Source organism: Phoca vitulina, unplaced genomic scaffold (assembly GCF_004348235.1).
Source record: "Phoca vitulina isolate PV1807 unplaced genomic scaffold, GSC_HSeal_1.0 scaffold20, whole genome shotgun sequence".
Classification (NCBI taxonomy): Eukaryota; Metazoa; Chordata; class Mammalia; order Carnivora; family Phocidae; genus Phoca; species Phoca vitulina.
In genome coordinates, this window is record NW_022589723.1 from 26,724,981 (window position 1) to 26,750,260 (window position 25,280).

Here is a 25,280-nt window from a genome sequence, read left to right on the forward strand (position 1 = left end):
CCCCCATATTCTGTCAACTCCCATATCACCAGATATTTGTAGGAAAAAACAAGTTAGTTATTCTGCATCCGTCTGATGTCATTTAACACATTCTTCTATTCCCTAAATTTCCTATTAAAACAATCTAGTAGCTTTATTAGATTCGGGTACAGTTTTTTTTTTGTTTGTTTTTTAATCTGAATATGGTGGTACTGTGTACTTCCTACTTCAACCAGGAGGCTAATGATGTCTGGTTATCTTTCTTCTTGTGATATTACAATTGATCTGTTGGTTCATCAAGTGTCCTCAACTTAATCTATCCATTATGAAATTCCTCATTGATCTAATGATTTTAATAGCCACCACTGATGGTTACTGCTTAGAGTCACTATTTCACTAGGAGCTGCAAAATGGTGACAGTCATATTCTATCATTACCCTAAAATATAGTTTGTACTAGAAAGGCAAGACAAATATCTGGTATTTTTTCTTCTTACAAACAGTTTTTAGAATGACTTTATGTACTAGCACCCTCCAAAGGTGACTAGTACTTTTTTTTTAAGTATCATTATAAGTTCAGGGGTTTTAACATATTTCATATGTTTTAATCCATTGCAGTCATTCTTTGTCATGTCTAAATGACACATCTCTGGTCAATAGGAAACCCTCCAATTGGCTCTGGCATCTTTTTGATACTACTCCGTTATTATTATAGGGCTTTTATACTTAACTTCTTTCAAGATTTTATTTATCTGTCAGAGAGAGAGAGAGCGAGCACGCACAAGCAGGGGGGAGAGGCAGAAGAAGCAGGCTCCCTGCTGAGCAAGGAGCCCGATGTGGGACTCATGACCTGAGCCAAAGGCAGATGCTTAACCGAATGAGCCACCCAGGCACTCGAGCTTTTACTTAACTTCTTGATTGGCATTTATCTCTCTTCTATCTCTGAAATTCTGGGTTCCTACTATACACATAATTACTTGTTTGTGTTATCATATTATCTAATGTGTTGAAAATAACAAAAGTAATATCATTTCTAACAATAGAGTTCCTAAAGGCAGTTTAAGATTTTTTGGCAGTTCTTTTTGTACTTAGGATATAAATCTTTAGGGATGCATAGTCAAATTAGTAAGTCTCTAATCATTTAAAATAATTCACTGAGTGGTTAAACCACTAACTTGATATACAGTGGATTAATTGTTTCATTTCAGCTTAGGTTGGCTTTTATAACATTTCAAAAATTTGTTTTATAGACATGTAAAACATGTATATGACTCAAAAGTCAAAACTGTAAAACAAAATACATTTAGAGAAATCTAGTTGACATCTCTGCTTCCTCTACTTTGTTTCTTCCTTCCCCCACAGTTACACATTTTCATTAGTTTTAGGTTTATTCTTTATTATGTAGGGTTTTTATTCTTTTTAATATAAGCATATATAAGCAAATAAGTGTATGTGCGTAGTATATATTTGTACTTGCCCCTTCATAAAAAGTAGCATATTACAAAAAATGTTTTCTTCCTTGTCTTTTGTTTTGTATTATGATTTATTTACAAAAATATGGAACGTTTCATGAATTTGCGTGTCATCGTTGTGCAGGGTTCCAATTTTAGTATATGTGCTGCCAAAGTGAGCACCTTCCTTACCTTTTTCACTTAATAGTATATCTAGGTATCACTCCACAGCTGCCTATCTATACCTTCCTCATTCCTTTTAATACCTGCATGGTATGCTACTGAGGATGTACAGGTTATTTAATCAATACCCTATTAAGGGACATGTGGTTTGTTTCTAGTCTTTGGCTACTACAAACAGTGCTGCCATAAATACCCTGCACATGCATTTTGCTTTTTTCCTAGAGTACTTCTTTTTTTCTGTTTGTTTTTTTTTTAAAGAATTTATTCATTTGTCAGAGAGAGAGGGAGAGAGAGAAAGCGTGCATAAGCAGGGGGAGTGGCAGGCAGAGGGAGAAGCAGGCTCCCTGCTGAGCAAGGAGCCCAACTAGGAACTCAATCCCAGGACTCTGGGGTCATGACCTGAGCCGAAGACAGACAATTAACCGACTGAGCTGCCCAGGCGTCCCAGTAAGATTTTATTTTTAAGTATCTCTACACCCAAAGCACGGTTCGAACTTACAACCCCAAGATCAAGAGTCACATGTTCTACCATTAGAGCCAGTAAGGCACCCCACCCTAGTGTACTTCTGAACTACATTTCTAGAATTGAGATTTCTAGGGCAAAGGATGAACCCATTTCATGTTTTGTGGGTGTATCTCTCTTCACTTGACTATGGAAATGTTATAGCAATTATCTTTTTTTTTCTCTAGTACTTTTATAAGAGCTTCCATCAACAATCCTCTTCTGTTTCTCGTCTTTAAATTAGATGGGTTCTCCTGCTCCTACGGGAGGACAATCCTGTGTAAGGGCATGCCAAGACAGCTTTCTGAACCTCATGGCTCTAAGTTCATGCTCCACTGTTACCACAAGGTATGTATTTATGTATGTAGGTAGGTAGGTAGGTATGTATGCATATAAATTTGTGTGTGTGTATGTGTATAAAATCTTAAGTATATTCTGAAATCTGCTTTCTCTAGTCCCCTCTCCCTCAGTTATATGAAAACTTCTCTTTTCTTTACCTTTAATGTCCTTGTTTTGCTCAATATGAACTCTACTACTAGTCTGAGTGAAGACTTTTGTTTTGAAAGGGGCTTTGGTTGATTAGTTTCTAGAGTTTTGAGGGCTCCGGTCATCTCAGAACTCTCTTAATTTCCTGAGGCCCCTGGACTCACCTACAAATTAGAGCCTATCCACATTATTTTCACTTGTTTTTCTTTATTCCTTCTTGCATCTGTACCATGCTCCTTCTGTCTGGGATTATTTTCCTTGTGCCTGAAGAACATCCAATAGAGGCAGTCTTCTGGTAGCAAACCCAGTTTTTATCTGAAAATATCTTTAATTTTTTATGTAAGGATATTTCACTGGTTAAAGAATTTTAGTATGGGGTCATTTTAGCACAATACATTGTTTCAGTGTCTTCTGGCTTCCATTGTTGCTGTTGACAAATTACTTGCCAGTCTAACTCTCAGTCCTATAATGGTAATGTGCCTTTTGTTTTTCTGGTGGATTTTTTTTTTTAAGATTTACTTATTTATTTATTTTAGAGAGAGAAAGCAGGGAGGGGCAGAGGGAGAGGTGAAGAGAGAGTCTCAAGCTGACTCCAAGCTGAGTGCAGAGCCCAATGCAGGGCTCAATCTCATGACCCTAAGATCACTACCTGAGCTGAAACCAAGAGCTGGACACTTAACTGACTGTGCCACCTGGGCACCTGGTTTCTGGTGGCTTTTAAGAGTTTTTTATTTCCAACTATTGCTTTGGACTGATTATCTCTTTTACACTATTCTTCTGGATAAAACTACACCTATGTTAGATGTTCTCACTATATCCTCTATATCTCTTGCCCTATTCTCCCTATTTTCTTTTTGTTGTCTGTGTTTCATTATGGATAGTCTTTTCAGACTCATCTTCCAGCTTATCAATTCTCTTTTCAGCTTTATCTAAGGTGCTAATAACCCCATTTACAAAATCCTTAACTTGCTATATTTTTCAGTTTAAAATTTTTTCTTTAGTTCTTTTTCAAATCTACTATCTCTTTTAAAGTTTCTAGTTCCTCATTGAAATTTTCAAGCATGGCTTTAACTTCCTTGAATGCTGTATAATTAAACAGAGTTGGCTAACAGTTTGCGACTGATAATTGCAGGATCTGTCTCTGTGAGTCAATTTCTTTGGTCATTGTTTCTGATGATTCTTGCTCACAGTATCTAGTTCAGTTACCCTTTTGCTTTTTGGACGCTTTAAAAAGTTAACTGTAGAAATAATTTAAGGCTCAAAATGATGTTATGTTCCTCTAAGAATTATTTTCATCGGTTCTTACTAGGTGTCTAGAGACACTAGAAATCCAAGTTCAAGGCCTGAAAACTCAGGCTACAATCTCTGAGAAAGTGGATTTATTTCTAGCTCACCCTTACTCCTGGGGTGCAGCCCTGTAGGGTTCAAGCCCTTGGTAGAAAACCAAACTTTGACTTTTGTCCCCCTAGTCTTGTGATGCTGCCAAAAGCATAGTTCATTTTTTGCTGCCCCTTCAGAAATGGCAAATACCATTCAGGGCAAAAATGACTCTGAGTGAAAGACTTACCTCTCTGGATTCTGGTCTTCTCTAGTATCTCAGCCCTGTAATTCCTCACTATCTTGTTAGCTCTTTGATGATTCTAAGAAAGAAATTTTTATATTTTGTCCAGCTTTTTTAGCTGTAATCAGTAATGGCAAAGGTCCACATTACTTGGTCTGCCATTACAGAAAGAAGTTACTGTCACTTTTTATCCCTTTTAACCTACTTCATGTTTCTTCATAGTGCTTGTTACTTCCTGACATTCACCTCACAACAAGTGTAAGATAGATTTAAAAATGTAAAAAGGGGCGCCTGGGTAGCTCAGTCATTAAGTGTCTGCCTTCAGCTCAGGTCATGATCCCAGGGCCCTGGGATGGAGCCCCACATCGGGCTCCCTGCTCGGCGGGAAGCCTGCTTCTGCCTCTCCCACTCCCCCTGCTTGTGTTCCCTCTCTCGCTGTCTCTCTCTCTCTGTCAAATAAATAAATAAAAATCTTTAAAAAAAGAAAAATGTAAAAAAGAAAACTCAAACTTTGGAAGTGCTTTATGACATTACACTATAAATATATTAAAGACAAATGGCAGAGAAAAAAATAAACAATTATGAAACGCAAAAGGTCAATATTCTTAAAATAGTATGAGCTCTTAGGTATAAATAAAATTTAAAAAAATATTTTTCTATTTTCTAATTTTGTTTGCTTTTTCACTTTATTCAAGCCTCTGTTCATATTTCCTGTCCTTGGAAAAGCCTTCTTGATCATCAGTTTAAAATAGTCTCATTCCCATCTCTTTACCCTTATTTTTCTACTCTATTTTTCTGCATAGCATTTATCACTAGCTGCTTGTTCACTATGGTTTTATTATCTCATCCTCTATCACTAATGTAAGCTGTAAGAGAAAAAGAGACTTTATTTTTATTCACTGCTGTATCCTCAGTGCATAGGATAGTATCTGCTCAATAAATATTTGTAAAATGAGTAAAATGAATGGATAAAGTTTTGTCTAAACACAAAATAATAAAAATAGTATTTATGGAGTGCCAAGCATTGTCCTAAATGCTTTACTTGTATTAACTCATATAATCCCAAATAATCCTGAGTTAGGTACTGTCATGAAACCCATTTTACAGATGAGCAAACCAGAGACAAAGACAAATTACGAAGCTTGCCTAAGGTCATGCAGCTATTGAATATACTGAAAAGGATTAACAATCTGGCGAAATACTTTCTGCACCAATCAAACTCATCTATTCCTTTTCATACTTAAAAACTCTTGAATATGAATGAGGCCAATTAAATAAAACCACTATCATGATTACCACCACCATTGACTAAGTTTTTACATATATACTAAAGACTGTACTCAGCATTTTACATATAATATCAAACTTAATCCTTACAACAGTCTTTTGAAATAGGTATTATCATCTTTCTTTTACAAAAGGAGATAACTGGGGCTAAGGGAGGTTAAATCAGTTGCTTAAAGTCTAGCTTGACTTGGGGTTCAATTTTAAGTTTTAATCTAAAGGCTTTATTTCTAACTACTAGATTTAAAGGCTTGCAATAAAACTTTATGCTTCAAAAAGATAAAGAAGTACATTCCCTTAAAAAAAAAAAAAGCAAGCATTACATACTTCCATTTCAGACATATAATCTTCTGGTTTGTCCATAAATACTGCAGAGACTGGAACAGATGTGTTTTTGGACATCATGAATTTTAATGGAACTTCATGGAAGATTTGATTTCTCTCTCTCATTGTCATTTTCTTTTGGGGAAGTGGTGAATTAATATAAATTACTTTAACTGGTTTTGAGCCTTAAAACAAAAACAGAAGAAAGAGGGTGATTAGTTTCTAGAAATTCTATTTCAAAACAAACAAACAAACAGGATGTAGGACAGAAAGATCACCAAACAAAGAAATATAGCATAGGAAAGTATAGCACGTCTCATGTATTTGCCACCCTTGAATCTGTGATCTTCAATGTCCCTTACAGATATAAGGGCAAGAGAATTTGACTGGCAAGAAAAATATGTTCTCTTTCTAATAAATTTTAAAAAAGGTTTTCTGCTTTTTATTTCATATAATTTTACTGTCATTATTACTCAGTTCTTATACAACTATGCTTTCAAAAAGTGATAAAACTCAACCACAGAGAATATACTATATTTAACTCTAATCTGTAGTTTTATTTCATTAGATACAGTTCTATATTTACTGTAATTGTTGTATATAATAAAATGAATCTAGAAGGTATTAACTTACTGTCCAAAGAAAAACTATCCTATGCTTACAAGTATAGACCTATTTTAATTCTGAACTCCAATACCAGACAAGTAAATGTCTTGGAAACTCACTCATTTGAGGTTGTCTAATAAAGTATTACATTCTTTTCATTTCAATGAAAGACAGAGAACCTCATTATTTCATGTATTTTTGGCTACCCTAAACCATAACTATTTCTTTCTCACCGCCCCCAATATGAATACAAGTTTTATAGATCTAATTACTCATGTATGAGTATGAACCTTTAGTAGTATTATATATTTAAAGTTCTACTAAATGTAAATTTAAAATTCACATCCTTCTTAAATCAAAACCTAAGATTTTTTTATTTGACAAACGACCACCTATGTTTAGACAGCTGAAATAGAATTGTTCCAACTCCTCTTTTCAAAGTATTACTTGTTATGGCAAATCACAAACCTGCAACGGGTATTACTTGAATACACACAGGAATTTCCCACTGTTCCTTGTAGTTTGGTCCATGATTATTTAATAATGTAAACAATGACTGACTGGTTAGAGCTATCTGAGGGTGATATCTTGAAACAAGCTTCTCTGCATTTGGATCTTTACTAATATCCTGGAAAACAACATATAACTTGTTACTTCATTATATGTATTGGAAATTTCTTTGATGAAAAGAAGGGAGACATGCAAAAAGGGGACTTTATTTTTTTTTTTTAAGATTTTATTTATTTGAGAGAGAGAGAAAACGAGAGAGCATGAGCTGGGGGAGAGGTAGACTCCCTGCAGAACAGGGAGCCCAACGCGGGGCTGGATCCCAGCACCCTGAGATCATGACCCAAGCTGAAGGCAGACTGACTAAGCCACCCAGGCACCCCAAGAAGGGGACTTTAGAACAGGAAGATCATATGTACTTTATGAGGTATAGCAAATTACTTGGGAAAATCCAAAGTACTTTCTTACTTACATAATGCATAGCTGCAGCTGTTTTTTCTGGTGTCTCAGTGGTAGATATGTTATCTTTTGAGAGCTGCAACTTCACAGGCATTGAGGGAAATACAGTTTTCACATATTTTACACTGCCCTAAGTAAGAAAAAAGGGAATGTCTTATTGCAAATACCACATGTATTTTTTCCCCTAAGTATCTTTTCATCATATGAAACTCTTAACTTAAAATTCTCACTCTAGAGCCTTCTTAAAGCCATGATTCCCATGATTTTGCTTGACAACCTACATACATGTTTTTTTCAAAAACGGTCCAAGACAAGGGTGCCATGCCATTTTCCTTACCACTTTACATTCTAACCTCTCATTTTATGAGGTACACATATAACAGAAACTCTAAAATATCCTCTCTACACACACTTACTTCCAATGATTGTGAGTACAATCATTTAAAAGAAAAAAGCTTCTCTGCTTGTATTTTGGAACATTAAGAAAGATGAGAAATGAAGAAAAGAAAACCAAGAAATAAAGTTAGTAGTGACATTTAAAAAAAAATCAAGCATTGGTATCCATAAAATAAAAAAAAACACATTTGCATTGCATATTTTAAAAGTTACATCTCATTACTGTTCAAAACCTAAACATAAATATTGTCTATGTGAAATATAGGTGATGTTTCAGAGAAAAGTAAGTTTATACCTTCATTGGTAAGCCTTACCAATGCGAGAAGAGTTTTTTCTAACTTTAATCCCATCTCTATTCTGAATGGGAAGAATCCCATTAAGCTCGTGACTTCATGAAGAGTATAGAACTCTGGATACTTTTTCACTTGTTCAATACAAGCTCTTAAAATTTGCTAGGAAATAAAAATTAAGAGAAATTCATTTGTATCATAATTCCATAATAATACAACAAAAATAATTTAGTTATATGTGACTATATAATTATTCATTATAAATATTAGCCTCATTTCATTAATCAAACTTCTAATAATCCAAGCATAATGTATATTCCTTACTTAAGTTAATCTCTTATTTTCATAGTAATACTTTTTAACCTAATTTCTTAAAAGATTGATATTTAATACTAAAATTAGCAATAGTATTAAAATTTAAAATTAAATAGAAAAGATGCATCATATTTTCTGTGCTATTTAAGAAACTGTCAAGGAAATAAAGCCACATGAAAATTTCAACACGTTTCCTTGCAATAAAGTTACATGACTAATTAGAAATAAGTAAGTTTAATACACTAAAAAGATTCCAAAGCACAATGAATTAACAAAGTAGTTATCTTACAAATCACTCTAATCTACAACCTAAAAAATAAGTAACAATGTTAAAACTAATTAAATGATGGAGTATTTAGTATTTGCTTCTCTCCAAACTTTTCAAAATACTAATAACTTACCAGGAAATCTAATCAAGAAGGAAATAAGATACACAGCTTTACTCAAGCAGAATATATGACATTGTGATAACATGTAAATAACTCAAAGATGCACAGTGGTTTTGGGTGGGAGTGGGGTTATAATTAAAAAACATATGTATATCATCTTCTAAGAAACGTATTTTTTCTTCTCCTGTCAATGAATCTAATCTGAAGCTTTTAGAATTTACTTTATATCACAAAAGTAAATTAGCAATAAGCATATCTTTGTAATCTTTATATTCTCTTTCCCTCAGACATTTATAAAATTTGTCAAGTTACAAATTAATAACTTTACTCCAGTCTCTTTTCATCTAATTTCATATCCTCTTCTCCCCTTCCTAAATCCTCATTTCCTGCTGTCTTTCACATTTTCCCCCCTCTATCCATTCTTTTCAATGCTAACTTTGGTATTTTATTCAAATATTACTTGCAACTAAGGCAGATGTAGGTTAACATGGAAATGTTTTGTTTGTTTTTACAAATCCCAGTCAACTGCAGTCAGATCTGCGTAGTATCTTTGCTCATTTATATTAGTTAACTTCTACCCCTAACATTCCCATCCTATAGCAGTCATTACAAGAACTTAAACATACACGCAAAAGAAAGCAATATATAAGAACTATATGACATACAGAGTATTCTAGTTAGATATTTGCTCACACATCTTTCTTGGTAAAACTCTGTTGGATGTTAGTGTTTCTTAGTTTCACTTAATTCAGTAATTAGGGAAAGAGAAAGTCACAGGAAAATCTAACATAGTTTTACTCTTATATTCAGATACATTACTATATATTATTAGAGATATTTCATAACTGGTAGGTATTAAGCAACTAAAGGATCATTATTTGATATATTTAAAAGGTTTTTAACTAATAATTTGTCTTTGAAAAACAGCTATGAAGGTTAAGAGATTCTGGCTGTTTCCCATCACCCAACCACCGAATCTTATTTAATATTCAAAATATCTTGAAAACTAAACACACCAAAAGCACATGCATGTACTTAATACAGATCTATCATTACAAAGAAAGGTGAAAATGACTCTGCTCCCTAGATTTTATTTTGGGCCAGAGGGGAAAAATACGGTATCATTCATGTTTGAAACGTAAAAACATAATGGACACTACTTCTGGCAGTATAGCAGAGTAGGTATACTTTGAAGAGAGAGCATTTCTATCCAAATCCCACTAGATATTGGATAAATTACAACTAACAATTTTCATGCATTACTGGGCTTGGTAAAAAGCAAAAAGAATCTCAAGGACCATAAGTAAATAAATAAACCTCAGACACCTAGAGTGAGAAGAAACAGGAGCAGTGAGCAGAAAACCCATAAAAGATGAAGTATCTTGAGGTCAAATGCCTCCACCAGTGGGAAGATCAGGTAAGGAGCTGAACATGAGACTTACATTTAAGATTCACAAAACAGAGATCTGAACTGATATTTGTACACCCATGTTCAAAGCAGCATTATTCACAACTGCCAAAAGGTAGAAGTAACCAGAGTGTCCATCAATGGATGAATGGATAAGCAAAATGTCCAAATACATACAACGGAATATGTATTCAGCCTTAAAAAGGAAGGAAATTTAGAAACGTGCTAGAACATGGGTGAATCTTGACGACATTACACTAAGTAAAATAAGTCACAAAAAGACAAATACCATAAATTCCACTTATATGGGGTTACCTAGAGAAGATTAAATTCAGAGACAGAAAGTAGAATGGTGGTTGCTACAAACTGGGAAGGATGGGAATTGAGAGTTATTGTTTAATGGATAAAATAAGAAATATGTATTTGGTCTTTGTCCTTGGTTCCTAACACAGGGCACTAATACCCTAGGAATTTCCTGAATGACAAGAATGAATGTCTTTTGTATGCTAATGAGATGACTCATGGCCCCTAGATAACTTCAGGATGGGAGATGGTTGCCACAAAGACCAGGGCATGATTAGAGGGCTGGAGATTGATTTAATCACCAACAGCCAATAATTTAATCAACCATGCCTAGGAAACAAAGCCTCCATAAAAACCCCTAAACTATGGGGTTCAGAGAGCTCCAAGGCTGATGAACACATAGGTGCTGGGAGGGTGGTATGCCTGGAGAGGGCACAGAAGCTCTGTGCCCCTTCCCCCATTTCTTGCCCTATGCATCTCTCTCTTCCATTTGGCTGTTCCTGAGTTGTATCCTTTATAATAAACTAGAAATAGTAAGTAAAGTGTTCTCCTGAGTTCTGTAGCAAATTACTGAACCAGAGGAGGAGGTCATGGGAACTCTAGGCCTACCGTCCAGAGAGTTGGAGAACTTGTTTTGGTGGATAGTGGTGAGAATAGCTGCCTTCCAGAGAGTTGGAGAACTGGTTGGTGTGGGGAAAAAAACAAAACAAAACACGTATTTGGTATCAAAAATGTTGTTAGCAGAAACAGTTCAGAAATGGGTAAAGAGTCTCAGTTTTGCAAGGTGAAAAGAATTCTGGAGACTTGGCTATATAACAATATGAATGTACTTAATATTACTAAACTGCACACTTAAAGATAATGACAATAGTAAACTTTAAGTTATGTGTATTTTACCACAATTAAAAATAAATTCTAAAAAAGGGAAACTCTAACACATCCTACAACACAGTTGAACCTTGAAGAATATAATATGCTAAGTGAAATAAAAATCACAAAAGGACAAATACTCCACTTATGTGAGGTACCTAGAAAAGTCAAATTCATAGAGCTAGAAAGTAGAACGGTGGTTGCCAGGGACTGGGGAGAAGAGGGAATGATGAGTTCTTATTTAATGGGTACAGAGTTTCAGCTTGGGAAGATGAGAAAGTTCTAGAGGTGGATGGTAGAATTATATTTAAAACAGTATAAAAAGTATTTTATGCCATTCAACTGTCCTTAAAAATTTATGTTACGTATATTTTACCACAGTTAAAAGGGGGAGAGAGGGAGACGGGGCAGGGGATGGAATGGAAGATAGACTGAGGCCTAACCTAGGGAATATGGGAATCCCAGAAAGACAGAGTTGAGAAAATGAAGGAGAAGCAATAATAGAAAATGGCTGAGAATTTTCCAGAACTGATAAAGGATAGGAATATACAGATACAAGAAACATAATGAACCAAGTGTGATTTAAACACACACACATTGTAGTCAAACTGTAAAATACCAAAAATAAAGCAGTCAGAGAGAAAAGACAGATTCCCTAAAAGAAAGGACAAACAGATGATACACTTTTCAAAAACAGGAGCCAGAAAAAGTAGAATTATATCTTCAGACTGAGAAACAAAACAGTCAACTTAGAATTATGTATGGAGTAAAACTATCATATAAGAAGGAGAACAAAACAAAAAAATATTTTCAGATAAACCAAAAGATTGTTCATCACCCAGAGACGGTCATCAAAGGAACATCTAGAACACAAAGCATTTCAGGAACAATGAGGAGGATCTCAGAATGTAAATTTGAGAAGAAGAAATGGAAAGCCAAAAATCGTCAGAATTTGTAGATAAATTAAAACATTGTTCATATAAAATAATAACATAGGTTTTAGAGACAGCATTAAACAACATCAGTCAAAATGCTCTATGGTCTCTGTAGATACATAGACTAATAGATAGAAACAGAATAGAACCAGGAAACTGACCCACACATCACTAATGACAAGGCAATTCAGTGAGGGAAAAAAATCACTGTAAAAATTCAAGGGTAACCATTAGGAGAACAGAAAAACAAAGAATAAATTCCAAATCAGTAAGGAGAGAAAAAGAAGGAGAAAAAAAGTCAATGCCCTCAAAAGAAGTAAAATTAGAAAGAACTTTAGAAAAAGACAAATGAAATCACAAACAAGTCCATGTATGTCAATTATCATAATGAATGTAAATAGTCTTTCTAGTTAAAAGACAAGAGATGTCAGATTTTATTTAAAAAGAAAAGGAAGAAAGGCAATACAGCTAAACACTATTTTAAAAGATATCTGTAAAATACAAGTTCTACAGATGCAAAGAAATCCTATTGAAATCCCACCTAAATCTTCTGTAGAAATTGACAAGTGGATTCCAAAATTTACATGGAAATACAAAGGACTAAAAAGAACCAAAACAATTTTTAAAAAGAACAAAGTTGCAGGACTTCCCCCACATGGTTTGAAAACTTACAAGACCAGGTGGTAGTGGCATAAAGACAATTTTATAGATTAATGAAATAAAATAGAGTCAGGAAATCGACCCACACACATGACCCACACTGGTGACAAGGCAATTCAATGAGGGAAAAAAATAGCTTTTTCAACCAATAGTGCTAGGCAGAGTTTCTCAATATTGGCACTTTCCACATTTGGGACCAGGTAATTCTTTGTGGTGGAGGGTCATCCTATACACTGAAGGATATTTAGCAACATCCTTCACTCTACCCACCAGATGCCAGAAGTACTCCTTCCTCAGTTGTGACAACCAAAAATGTCTCCAGACACTACCAGATGTCCTCTGGGAGGCAAAATGACTCTCAGGTGAGAATCACTATGCTTGCACTAGATATCCACATGAAAGAAGAATGAACTTGGATCCAAACCTCACATCTTGCACCATAAAAACTTGAAATGGACATTCACATTCAAGTTAAAACTATAAACCCTCTTGATCAGGGTTTCTCAACAGAAGCATTACAGACACTTTGGACTGGATAATTCTTTGTTGTGGGAGATGACATGTGCATTGTAGGATGCTCAGTAGCATCCCTGGCCTCTAGTCAATAGATACCAGTAGCATTTGCCACTTGTGACAATCAAAATTGTCTCCAGACATTGCTAAAAGCCATGGGGCAGGGGTGAAGAAGTAAAAGTGATCCCAGATGAGAACCAGTTGGGGTCAGCAAAGATTTCTATGATAGAACACATAAAAGCACCAACCAAAAACATTTTGAAAAATGAGACTTCATTGAAATTAAAATTCTGTTCTTTGAGAGACTCTTTTTTTTTTTTTTAAAGATTTTATTTATTTATTTGAGAAAGAGAGAATGAGAGGGAGAGAGCACATGAGAGCGGGGAGGGTCAGAGGACAAAGCAGACTCCCTGCCAAGCAGGGAGCCTGATGCAGGACTCGATCCCGGGACTCCAGGATCATGACCTGAGCCGAAGGCAGTCGCTTAACCAACTGAGCCACCCGGGCACCCCTTGAGAGACACTCTTAAAAACATTAAAAAACATGTCACAAACTGGGGAAAACTACATATATAATAGACTTGCATTCAGAATATATGAAGAACTTTCAAGACTCAATAAAAATAAAAACCAATAAAATCAGCAAAGATTTTAAAACATCATCGCTCATTAGGGAAATGCAAACTAGAACCATAATGAGATACCACTACACACCCAGGAGGCTGTTAAAATGTAAAAAGATTACCAGTATGAACTGGTGCAGCCACTCTGGAAAACAGTATGGAGGTTCCTCAAAAAGTTAAAAATAGAACTACCCTAGGATCCAGCAATTACATACTAGGTATTTACCCAAAGGATACAAAAAATATATTGGAAGGGGTATATGTGCCCTGATGTTTACAGCAGCATTATCAACAAGAGCCAAACAACGGAAAGAGCCCAAGTGTCCATCGACTGATGAATGGATAAGTAAGATGTGGTGTATATAAATATATATATAAAATACATATATAAGTATATATACACACATATATGTAACATACATAATACACACATAATGGAATACTACTCAGCCATCAAAAAGAATGAAATCTTGACATTTGCAACAATGCAGATGGAGCTGGAGTGTATTATGCTAAGTGAAATAAGTCAGTCAGAGAAAGACAAAGACCACGACTTCACTTATAAGTGGAATTTAAGAAACAAAACAGGTAAACATAAGGGAAGGGAAAAAAAAAGAGAGAGAGAGGGAAACAAACCATGAGAGACTCTTAATGATAGAAAACAAACTGAGGGTTGATGGAAGGAGGTGGGTGGGAGATGGGCTAAATGTGTGATGGATATTAAGGAGGGAACTTGTAATGATGAGCACTGGGTGTTATATGTAAGTGCTGAATCACTAAATTCTACTCCTGAAACCAGTACTATACTCTATGTTAACTAACAAGAAAATAAATAAAAATTTGAAAAAGAAAAAAAAAAAGAATTGCATGGGTGCGACTAAGGTCATCAACAGGAAGGAACATGAAACCTGAGGTCAAAACTTTACTTTTCTAAAAAAAAAAAAGATCACCAATACTAAGTGTTAGCAAAAGTACAGGGCAACTAGAACTTTTAAACATTTGTGATGAGTGTAAAATGGCACATCCATTATGACAAAGTTTGGCAGTTTCTAATAACATTTAACTACACTTGCCATATGATCTGGAAATTCTACCCCTTGTTCTTTACCCAAGAAGAATGAAAACATATGTTCCCCAAAAACCTCATATAAGAATGCTCATAGTAGCTTTATTCATAATTGCCCCAAACTGGAAATAACACAAATGTCCATCAACAGCTGAACTGATAAACCAATTTTGGTGTATACAATAAAAAGGAATAAAAAGGAACACACTATGCATATTTGTGTCAATGTGGATGAATCTCAAAAAAAATGCTGAATGAAAGAAGCCAGACATAAGAATACATTGTGTGTGACTCAGTTTTTATGAAACTCTAGAAAAGGCAAATCTAATCCATGGAAACAGAAAGCATACTGGTGGTTTCCTAGGCCACGGACAGAAAGAGGCATAGAGATCATTTAAGTGTGATGGAAACATACCCTATCATGATTGTGGTCATGGTTACACAGGTATACGCATTTGTGAAAACTCAGTGACATGCACTTAAAATGGATCATTATATGTAAATTATATATACTTCAGTAAAATTGATTTAGAATTAAATATGGTAAAAAGGAAGAGCTTATTTAGTATGTAATAATTAATGCTCTAACAACATAGATAAAGTACAACCTTTTTTAAAAAAAAAAGTAGGGGAGGGGTGCTAGGTGGCTCTGTTGGTTAAGCATCTGCCTTCGGCTCAGGTCATGATTCCAGGGTCCTGGAATCAAGCCCCACATCAGGCTCCCTGCTCAGCAGGGAGTCTGCTTCTCCCTCTCCCTCTGCCCCTCCTGCTCGTGCTCTCTAATAAGTGGATAAAATCTTAAAAACAAAAAAAAAAGTAGGGGAGAATAGGGAGAACATACAAAAAATTTTTCCAAACTGTTTTCAGTATCCCATTGATTGATAGTACTGTTATTCTAAGGTTGTTGTGAGTATAATGTGGTATAAAGTAAATGAGATACATGTGGTATTTTTTTCTTTAAATAACTATTTCCTAGCTCCATCTACTGAAATATTCTCCGAAACAATGACCAATCCAGGAGCAATGAGCATCCCCAGCACACAGACTGTAGACTTGAAATAAAACTTGCCACTGAAAGAAACAAGGGCTCTGGAGAATTGCTGATTCCAGGGTTGAGACAGGAAACGTACAAAACAAGCCTCAAAGACTACCACAGTGACTCAAAAAGACTCAAAAGCCAGTATGAAGAGCGGTCACTGGCTAAAGCTGGTATTATTTGAGCTTCAAAAAGAGTAATTACAGTGGACTAAAACCCATAATACTTTTAAAAAAGAAAACATTGACCAACATTGGAGAAGAAGGAATCAATTTTTTCAAAACTGGCATATAAAGGGAAAGAATCTAGCAGTTTTTTCTGCTACAAGAATCGGGAAACCACATAGATGAGGGAAAACATATCTTAATAAAATTATTCCAACTAATAAATACAAATAAATGATGCAACTAGAATCCTACGATTTTATAAACCCCAGTGAATGACTAGATCTAGGCATTGAACATGAACAGCTGCAACCACCACAAAAAAGAAACAACCAGACGTATGTGCCACCTGATTAAAGAATACAACATCTATGTGTTGGATCCATTTGGCCAAGACTAATTCTGATCAAGCTTCCAGATCCCATCAACAATTTGTAAGAAATACAGAGAAAAGAGGAACATGTTGAATGTCACTGTGAATAAGCACTCATCAAAATCTAGACCATAGGAAACTTCACAGGTCAAACGACCCAAGTTCTTGAAAAGATAAAGTTTAAGGAAAAGAAAGGAATTGAGGGGAAATTTGTAGATTAAAAGAGACCATTTTATCAAATAAAAGAAAAAATTTCCAACATACATAACCCATAAAATTTGTATATTTCAAATATACAAAGAACTCCCACATATCAACAACAAAAAATCCAGTAGAATATAGGGCAAAACTTGAACAGCTGATTCATAAGAAATAACCAATCAGCATATGAAAAGATGCAAAGTCTTATTACATATATAATACCATATCCTCTAGATTGGCTAAAACTGAAATGACCACCATGTATGTATTAACTTGAGGATACAGACCAACAAAACTCTCAAAGGTAAACTGTAAAGTGGCATAACCCTTTGGAAAAGTTAGACATTATTTACTAAAGTTAAAGATATGTGTATACTCTATGACTCAACAATTCCATTCCTGGGTATATACCCAGTAGAAATGTGTGCACATGTGCACCAAGAGACATGTTATGAGAATTTTCATAGGAGCACTGCTTAGAATAGCTCCAAACAGGAAACAACTCAAACTATGATCAATAGAATTGTAGTTTATTTATGTAATATAATAATGGACAGAAAAGAAAATGAATGAACTACAACTACACACATACATGCAGATGAATCTCACCCAAACATAATGAGTGAAGGAAGAATTCTGTTCACATAAAACTCAAAAACAGGCAAAAGTGAGCTCGAAGAATTACCAAAAAAAGTGCATGAAAATTATCAACACCAAACTGTGACAGTGATTACTTCTTCAAGTAGGGAGAATGTTATTATTAGGAGGGATATACAGGGAGCTTCTGGGTTACTGGTAATGTTTTATTTCTTGACTTGTAAGAGACTTACATAGGTGTTCACTATATAATTATTTGTTAAGCTGTATATATTTGTTCTATATACTTTTCTGTAAGTATACTGCACTTCATAATATAAAATTAAAATTTTAAAACACTAAAAAATCAGAAAAATATCAGTGAACCTTTAGGGTGGAGAGGTAAAATGTAAATCAGACAAAATATATTGCCAAGTCAATCTGACTAAAAAACAAGACTTAATGCTGATTAGCTATCACACTCCCTATCAAATAATGTACTTTGTTAATAAACACTTTTATATTCACTAAATAATTACAATGAGCACTTGAGAACTTAATGTTTGTCTGGCATTACTTAGTCATTGGGAGCACAGCAGTGCACAAAAAAGCACTTATGGGGGTGCCTGGGTGGCTCAGTCGTTGGGTGTCTGCCTTCGGCTCAGGTCATGATCCCGGCGTCCTGGGATCAAGCCCCGCATCGGGCTCCCTGCTCTGCGGGAGGCCTGCTTCTCCCTCTTCCTCTCCCCCTGCTTGTGTTCCCTCTCTCGCTGTGTCTCTCTCTGTCAAATAAATAAAATATTAAAAAAAAAAAAAAGCACTTATGTATAGGTGTTGTGGGGAAAGACAATAAAAAAGAATAAAACATGGTAAAGGGAACCCTGAAAGTGATGCTATTTGTTACAGGGTAATTAGGGATATCCTTATTGATAGCTGGCATCTGAACAGTGAGAGACTTAAATCAAGGAACTAATCCATGCACTTATCTGGGGAACAGCTTGCCAGAAAGATGGGAAGAGCCTAAGTCCTTAAAGCAGGACCATGCTTGGAGTATTCAAGTAACACAAAGAGGCCAGTAGACTGGAGGAGAACTGAGAGGGAGCTATGTAGAAGATGAAGCAGGCTGGGCTTGGGGGGCGGTGGTTGAGGGAGGGTGATCATGTAGGGCATTGTACAACTTTGTAAATACCCTCTTTTTTTTTTAATTTTCTTTCTTTTTTTTTTGCCCTCTCTTTCTGAGTGAACTGAGAAACCATTTTAAACCAGTGACATGAGGGGATATGACTTACGTTTTAGAACCATCATTCTGGTCCTTTCAAAAGCACTATTAAAATAGGAACAGCTACAATTCCTTTTCCATATGGAAAAATAGGACACTTGGTTTGAGTATACCATATGTAGATTCAGAGAAAATAAAAATGCAATTCTTCCATTTGCTTAGAAGAATCATTCTTCTGGTTCATATTAACACCAAAATTTCACCTTAAAATATGTTTAAAAAATGGTAAAATTAACATCCTCTGCTGCCCCTAAATTATAGGGACCAGTTGTTTTGTTTTGTTTTGTTTTGAATTGTGGTAAAATACACACGAAACTTACTGTCTTAACCATTTTACATGTAGAGTTCAGTAGTGTCAAGCGGATCACACTGCTATATAGAATGATTAGTTTTAAAGACTTTAAAAAAATTCATACTGATGTTGGTGTTTGTAGATAAACTCTAATACAATAATACATTTTAATAGTTACCATTTAAGTAGTGTATTCTGAATTTCTCCTAAGCCTACTGAATGATGGTAGGGTACAAAGTACAGTGGTTTACATGCTTTGCTGATACATTTGCATGAATGATCTAAGTATCAAAAAATGAACTCACAGTTGAAATTCTTCCATTTGGTAGCTGGTTACCATGAAGATAACAAATACAAATTTATATGACTAAGTACTAAATGACCATTCAGATTTTTAAGGACCAAGGTAACTCCTTAAACACCCATTCTGCCACAAGGGACATCCGTGCATCAGATCAAACCATCCATGTGAATAAAATATAATTCAAATTTGGTAGTTGGATCAGTAGAATAAAAAAAACAAATATGAGTATTCTACTAGTGTATATGATTTTGAGGTGCTAGTATTTTCATTATTAAAATACATGCTGAATAAAAGACCTACACACAATTTGGTCTCTAAATTGATAATACTGATATCTTTATATGATTGTGGCAGGATCATCACACATTTTAAATGCTGTTATTGCCTATTACTTGCCAGTTTAAATAAATGATTTTTTTTTTTTTTTACCTCCGTGAAGAGACGAGCATCATCAGAAAGCATGTTATAATCCTGTGCACATTTCTTTGCAGAATTCTGCAAAAACTTTAGGAATTCAGTAACTTCTTCATTCACATGTTTTTTCATATCCTGATTTTTAAAAAAGTAGACATGTCATGGAATAAGCTTGATTAAAAACAATCACTTCTCAATCACTGCTCTAATATTTTGGACTTAAAGACTAATTAAAGTCTCTATCCAAAGCAGAAATCAGAGAAAGAGTAAACACTGTTATGTAATAATGACAAACTTATTAAAAACTCCAAAATGTATATAAATCTTGAATCACTGTGTGGAACACCTGAAACTAATACAATATTGCCTATCAACTACACTTCAATTTAAAAAAAAACCTAACTCTGTAAAAAGAGCAAATGACTAATATCACACTACCTATTTAGGAATTAATAAGCTTTTCCACAAAATGCTCTTAATTAACATAAAAGACAAACATTCAAATGGAAAAATGTGCAAACAACATGAATAGGCAAGTTACAAAAGAAATAGAAATGGCTTATGAACACATGGAAATGGCTTATTTTCATTAGTAAACACTGTAAATTAATATAAAACAAGGCATCACCATTTTTTCCATATCAAATTAGAGGCAAAAAGGTAATATCCAGGGTTAGTGAAGTTTTTTTGGTTTTTTTTTAAAGAAAACTTTCATGCAATAGTGGTACAAATTGGCTTAAACTTTTTGCATAACAATTTTCCCATGTGTAAATGCAGATCTAAGCCTCAAAAAATATGTATAGTTTTTGATCTGGCCATTTTATTTTTAAGAATTTATCTTAAGGAAACAATTATAGATATGAACAACGAGTTTGCAACCAAGATGTTCAACACAGCATCATTTATATAATTGAGAACTTGAAACTACTAATTAAAGTAATCAAACAAAAACTTAAAATTGGTTCAATGAGCAATGTAAAATTGTTCTGCTAGTACTTAAGATGAACTGGAGTGAAATATGCTCAGAACCAGAGCAAAATGCCTGAACTATAATAGAACCAACAAAAGAATGAAAGCACCAATGCTCTGTCAATTAAACTCCTTAAATTTTCCATTTTTGTTAATACAACTGCACCCAGAAACATAAAAGCAAAGTTAAAACACTTCCTAACTTTTAAATACTGTTTACTGAAGCTGAAGAATAGAATACATACCAAGTACTGCAAGTAGTCATTTTTATTTATTCCAACAGCTTTGGAATTTGCAGGAATTTTTGCGTATTTAACCAACAAGTCCACATAACTCCTCTGCTCTCTCTGTGAGAAACGAGAGAAACGAGGATAAGGAACTCTTGGTTTTGGAAGAAGAACCATTCCAACTGTGGTTTTAACTTTTTCCTTTGCTTGAGTTGCTGAACTAACTGCCGGCTCATTTTCTACAGAACTTGCTGATGCATTCAAATTTTCTCCTATACGTCTGGAAAAAAAAATACAATTTAGAAATATGTGCTTTTCACATGAAGATTACTATCATGGAACTTCATGATTCTCAATCACCAGGGAGAATATAGCGTGATTAACATAGTAAATTCTGGATTATTATCTAACTCTGCCACCTGCATTTTGATGTTTAGCCATTTGGTGTAAATTAAGTATTCTGCAGGATAGGATCATACTACAAGTTTACCTTCAATTATCTGACAGAGAGGAAGAGGCAAAATCCTGAGACAAGTTATTCAATTTGGAACTTTTTCCCCTTTATTCAACAGAGGAAAACTGCTCTTGCCATTATAGATGCAAGTATTTCATGTTCACCTTTATTACAATGCAAGTCGTTTTCAAAAGCTTAAGTTCTTCAGTAAGATGTATTAGTTAATATGGTGAACAAAAGCCACTAAAAGCAGGATATGCTTAGGTCACAGGTTCACAAATTGAGATTCTATATTTTCTAGTTTCCTTTAATTATCTCAAGATTTAAAAAGAAAATTCGAACACTGTGTGCCATATTTTATGGAAGCAATAGTGGTTTTAGAAAAGTTGAACAATCCTCTATCACTCATACATGGCTGAGTCCATGGAAATGTCTTTATGCTTTGAATGAATGCAAAAGAGAAAATGTGACATATCTACAAAGAAATGCACTAGAGGAGAAAGTAGTAACTAGAGAACCTGTTACCATATTTATGAAAAGATATCCCCAATTTCTAAAAAAAAAACACCTTTCTGCAATAGTGAGGTACATGAATACAAAGTTCTTATCTTGTTCATAATTTGTCACTATTCCTAGTATTCAATTGTAGTAATCTACATTTTTAATAAGAGTTTTAAGCATACAAATACATACATACACACACAACTACACTTCCTTAGCCTCCACAATTCTAATTTCCACCACAGTAACTGTTCCCTATGATTTAGTTCCAAATTAAACAACAACAGTAACATAAGAGAAGGGAAACTAATGAGGAGGATGGAGGTCTGCTGATTCATTCTTCATCCCCCATTCATTAATATTTACTAAGTGACTACCATGTGTCAGCCTTGTGCTGGACATGGGAACAATACAGTCTCTACTCTCTAAAACTTTACAATCAAGTGGATCAGACAAATAAATGGGGAAGAAAGATAAGTAAATATGTATATATGTATATCAATAGAGTGTAACTATGGAGATCTCAGGTTTCCAAACTGAACTTACTGAATAGGTGACCAAGAATCCTAAGGATAACATGATCAGGGATTAAGAGGGAGAAGAGAAGTGGGGTGGGGGGGGGGGGGGGGGCATGGCTGGGTGGCTCAGTTGGCTAAGTGTCTGTGCTCTGCTCAGGTCATGATCTCAGGGTCCTTAGATGGAGTCCCGCATCAGGCTCCTTGCTCAGCTCAGCGGGGAGCCTGCTCTTCCCTCTGCCCCTGCCTGCTGTTCCCCCTGCTTGTGCTCTCTGTCAAATAAATAAAATCTAAAAAAAAAAAAAAGAGGGAGAGTGGGGAGGGGCTCAATTGTGACAGTATTAATTTCTTTAGGGAATTTTAGAAGACCGTGGTTGCATCTGGGTTGTCAAAAAAGAAGGGGAGAATTAAAGGCACGTAGAGGTGAGGAATACTAGCTGCCTGTAATGTAATGTATGGGAGTATACTACACAACTTTCAAAGGTTCCTTTAGGCTTTCTTTTAATCATATACAAACAAATCTGGTCTGTTATTACTTATCCTAACAATACATTTTATTCTCTTTTATTTTTATGATTCTTCTATGGCATAGTTCATGTTAACTTCTCTTAAATCCAACCTTGTTGGGGTGCTTGGGTGGCTCAGTTGGTTAAGCGTCTGCCTTCAGCTCAGGTCATGATCTGAGTCCCGGGGATTGGGATCAGGATCGAGCCCTGCATCTGGGTCCCTGCTCAGCAGGGAGTCGGCTTCTCCCTCTCCCTCTGCCACTCCCCCCCGCTCTCTCTCTCTCTCTCTCTCAAATAAATAAAATCTTAAAAAAAAATCCAACCTTGTTCATTTTAGCTGGTGCATCTGCCTACTTCATTATATCTTCTAGTACAGTAGTATCTATGCATTTACATATTAAAATAAATAGTATAAATTATTTCCTTTGATTTCACATTTATATATCTGAGACATTTTTAAAATATTATTATCTATGAATTTTAATTCAGGCTAGCAAAGGAGTTATATTATTTCTCATACATATTTGTAACAAAAAGTGGGAGGGTGTTGGTCTGATAAGGCTGAGAATTATCAATCTAGATCTCTGTCTTGACAAAGGCTGCGCCCCATCCAAAACTACCGATAATTTGTTTTAAATCAGCTCTATAATACTAGAATAATTACGGTAAAAGTGCCAAGATTCTTAGAAAAAAAGTTAAGGCCCCCAAATTAAGCAAAATATCCAGCCCCCCCCCCCTTAAAGAGCTAAACTAAAGATGGAAAACTAATCAAGAGAGCTGGTTAGTGAATGGGAAAAGAATTTTGGAAATTAAATTAAGGATGCTTAAATTGGCTCTGAAAATAATACAGGTGAAAGAAGACATACTTAGCTACTAAAGTTTCTCCAATAACTGTATAAAAATAAGCATATTTTAGGTTAACAAAATGAATATTAACTGCTGATCTTGGGAGAAATGTATTACAGCAAATTGATTTCTCACTAGAAAATGTCTTGAGAGCTATTCAAACCTAACAGTATTGTGTCCGCAACTCTTAACAATACTGCTTCACAGCTGTCTCTCTGAATATGAGAACATGTCTGTCCTTGTGGCACAAACTGGCAAATTTAATTAAGCTGCTGCAGCAACAAGATGCTGACTCAGATATGCCAGAGTAGGAATGTCAAGAAATTCTAGCAGTTTAAATTGGCTACATTCAGCAAAGAATGAAATGGCAGCACATCAAGATCATTTCCGAGTGCAGTGCTGTCAAAATCTTCATCAGGGTGCAAGCCAAAAGCATCTGACAGGGTTTCTCTATCCACATTTACAGCATTATATTTTATTTTAGTTGATGGTTTGAAGTATTCCCCCTTCCTTTTGTCAACCACCCATTCTCCTTTTTGGCTTAACGTTTCTAAAAAAAAAAAAAAAGGCAGAATTCAAACTTTTAGTCTCCTACGCTTTAAGTCTACTGGTTTGGGTGGCTTCCTTAAGTGGCATTTGGAAATGGTGCTTCTAGCCCCCATCTAAACTCTACCTGTACCTCCTAAATTTGATTTATAGTTTTCTATATTAAACATGTTGAAATTTCATAATTTTTATTTGAAGCTACTTTCCCCATTGTTGGCTCAAAACTCAGTTATAAGTGTCTACAACCAAAATTTTAATTTAAAAAAAGGTAAATGTTTACCTTCCAGTAGAGGGAGAAGGGTTGAATAAAAACCTCCTATTGCAGAAAGCAGTTGGTCAAACCAACTACTTGGATATCAGACCAACATATTCCAAAATGCTTTAATTTCCCAAATATGTTAGAGAACACAAAAAACACAAAATTAGGGTTAATAAAAATTTTACATTTTTTTCTAAATTTTCCATCAAGAAAATACCTGTAAATTAATAGTCTGAAAATCCATTCCTTAACAAAACTTAATAAAATTTAATGTGAGCAAAAAAGACTAGAAACATATGAAATCAATGCCTTATATCTTTATTTTTTCTATGCCAAAAGGTAAATTATACTATTATTTTGTGCTATACAGAAATCTAAAGGATATTCTAAGAAGAAAATATTTTAGAAGCTGTACCAATTGCCAGCAAGATGTCATCTCCCTTACATAATTCAGACTATAACCCACACCTACGACATGCTGACTAGAGCTAAACTTGAAAAGAACCATTAAAATAATTAAGAAGCAGTGGCAGGATGAAGATTAATATTAAAAATTTTTAGTCTGAAAAGATGAAGGCTGAGATAAAAGTATATAGAGTGGTGAAAAGTTTTTGTTTTTTGTTTTTTTTTAAAGATACATGTTCCTTTTACCTTTAAAAAAAGTTGTAAAGATATACATTTTTACCCTCCTCTTGCAGGATACTAGAATT

General features: G+C 34.8%; 1 protein-coding gene and 1 pseudogene across 5 annotated transcripts in view; both read right to left on the reverse strand.

The window, feature by feature from the left end:
- ICE2 (interactor of little elongation complex ELL subunit 2) overlaps positions 1-25,280 on the reverse strand; it is a 64,299-nt gene that overhangs the window by 33,320 nt on the left and 5,699 nt on the right. For 3 of the 5 annotated variants that reach the window (XM_032417353.1, XM_032417354.1, XM_032417352.1), the window contains exons 5-10: positions 20,962-21,223; positions 19,763-19,882; positions 8,052-8,189; positions 7,355-7,471; positions 6,844-7,003; positions 5,773-5,954 (exon numbers count right to left, since the gene is read on the reverse strand). In XM_032417353.1, coding sequence (XP_032273244.1) covers positions 5,773-5,954; positions 6,844-7,003; positions 7,355-7,471; positions 8,052-8,189; positions 19,763-19,882; positions 20,962-21,223 — 979 coding nt within the window. The remainder of the gene's footprint in view (positions 1-5,772; positions 5,955-6,843; positions 7,004-7,354; positions 7,472-8,051; positions 8,190-19,762; positions 19,883-20,961; positions 21,224-25,280) is intronic. The other 2 variants (XM_032417355.1, XM_032417356.1) reach the window with 1 other exon arrangement.
- On the reverse strand, positions 1,530-1,612 carry LOC116640903 (annotated as a pseudogene).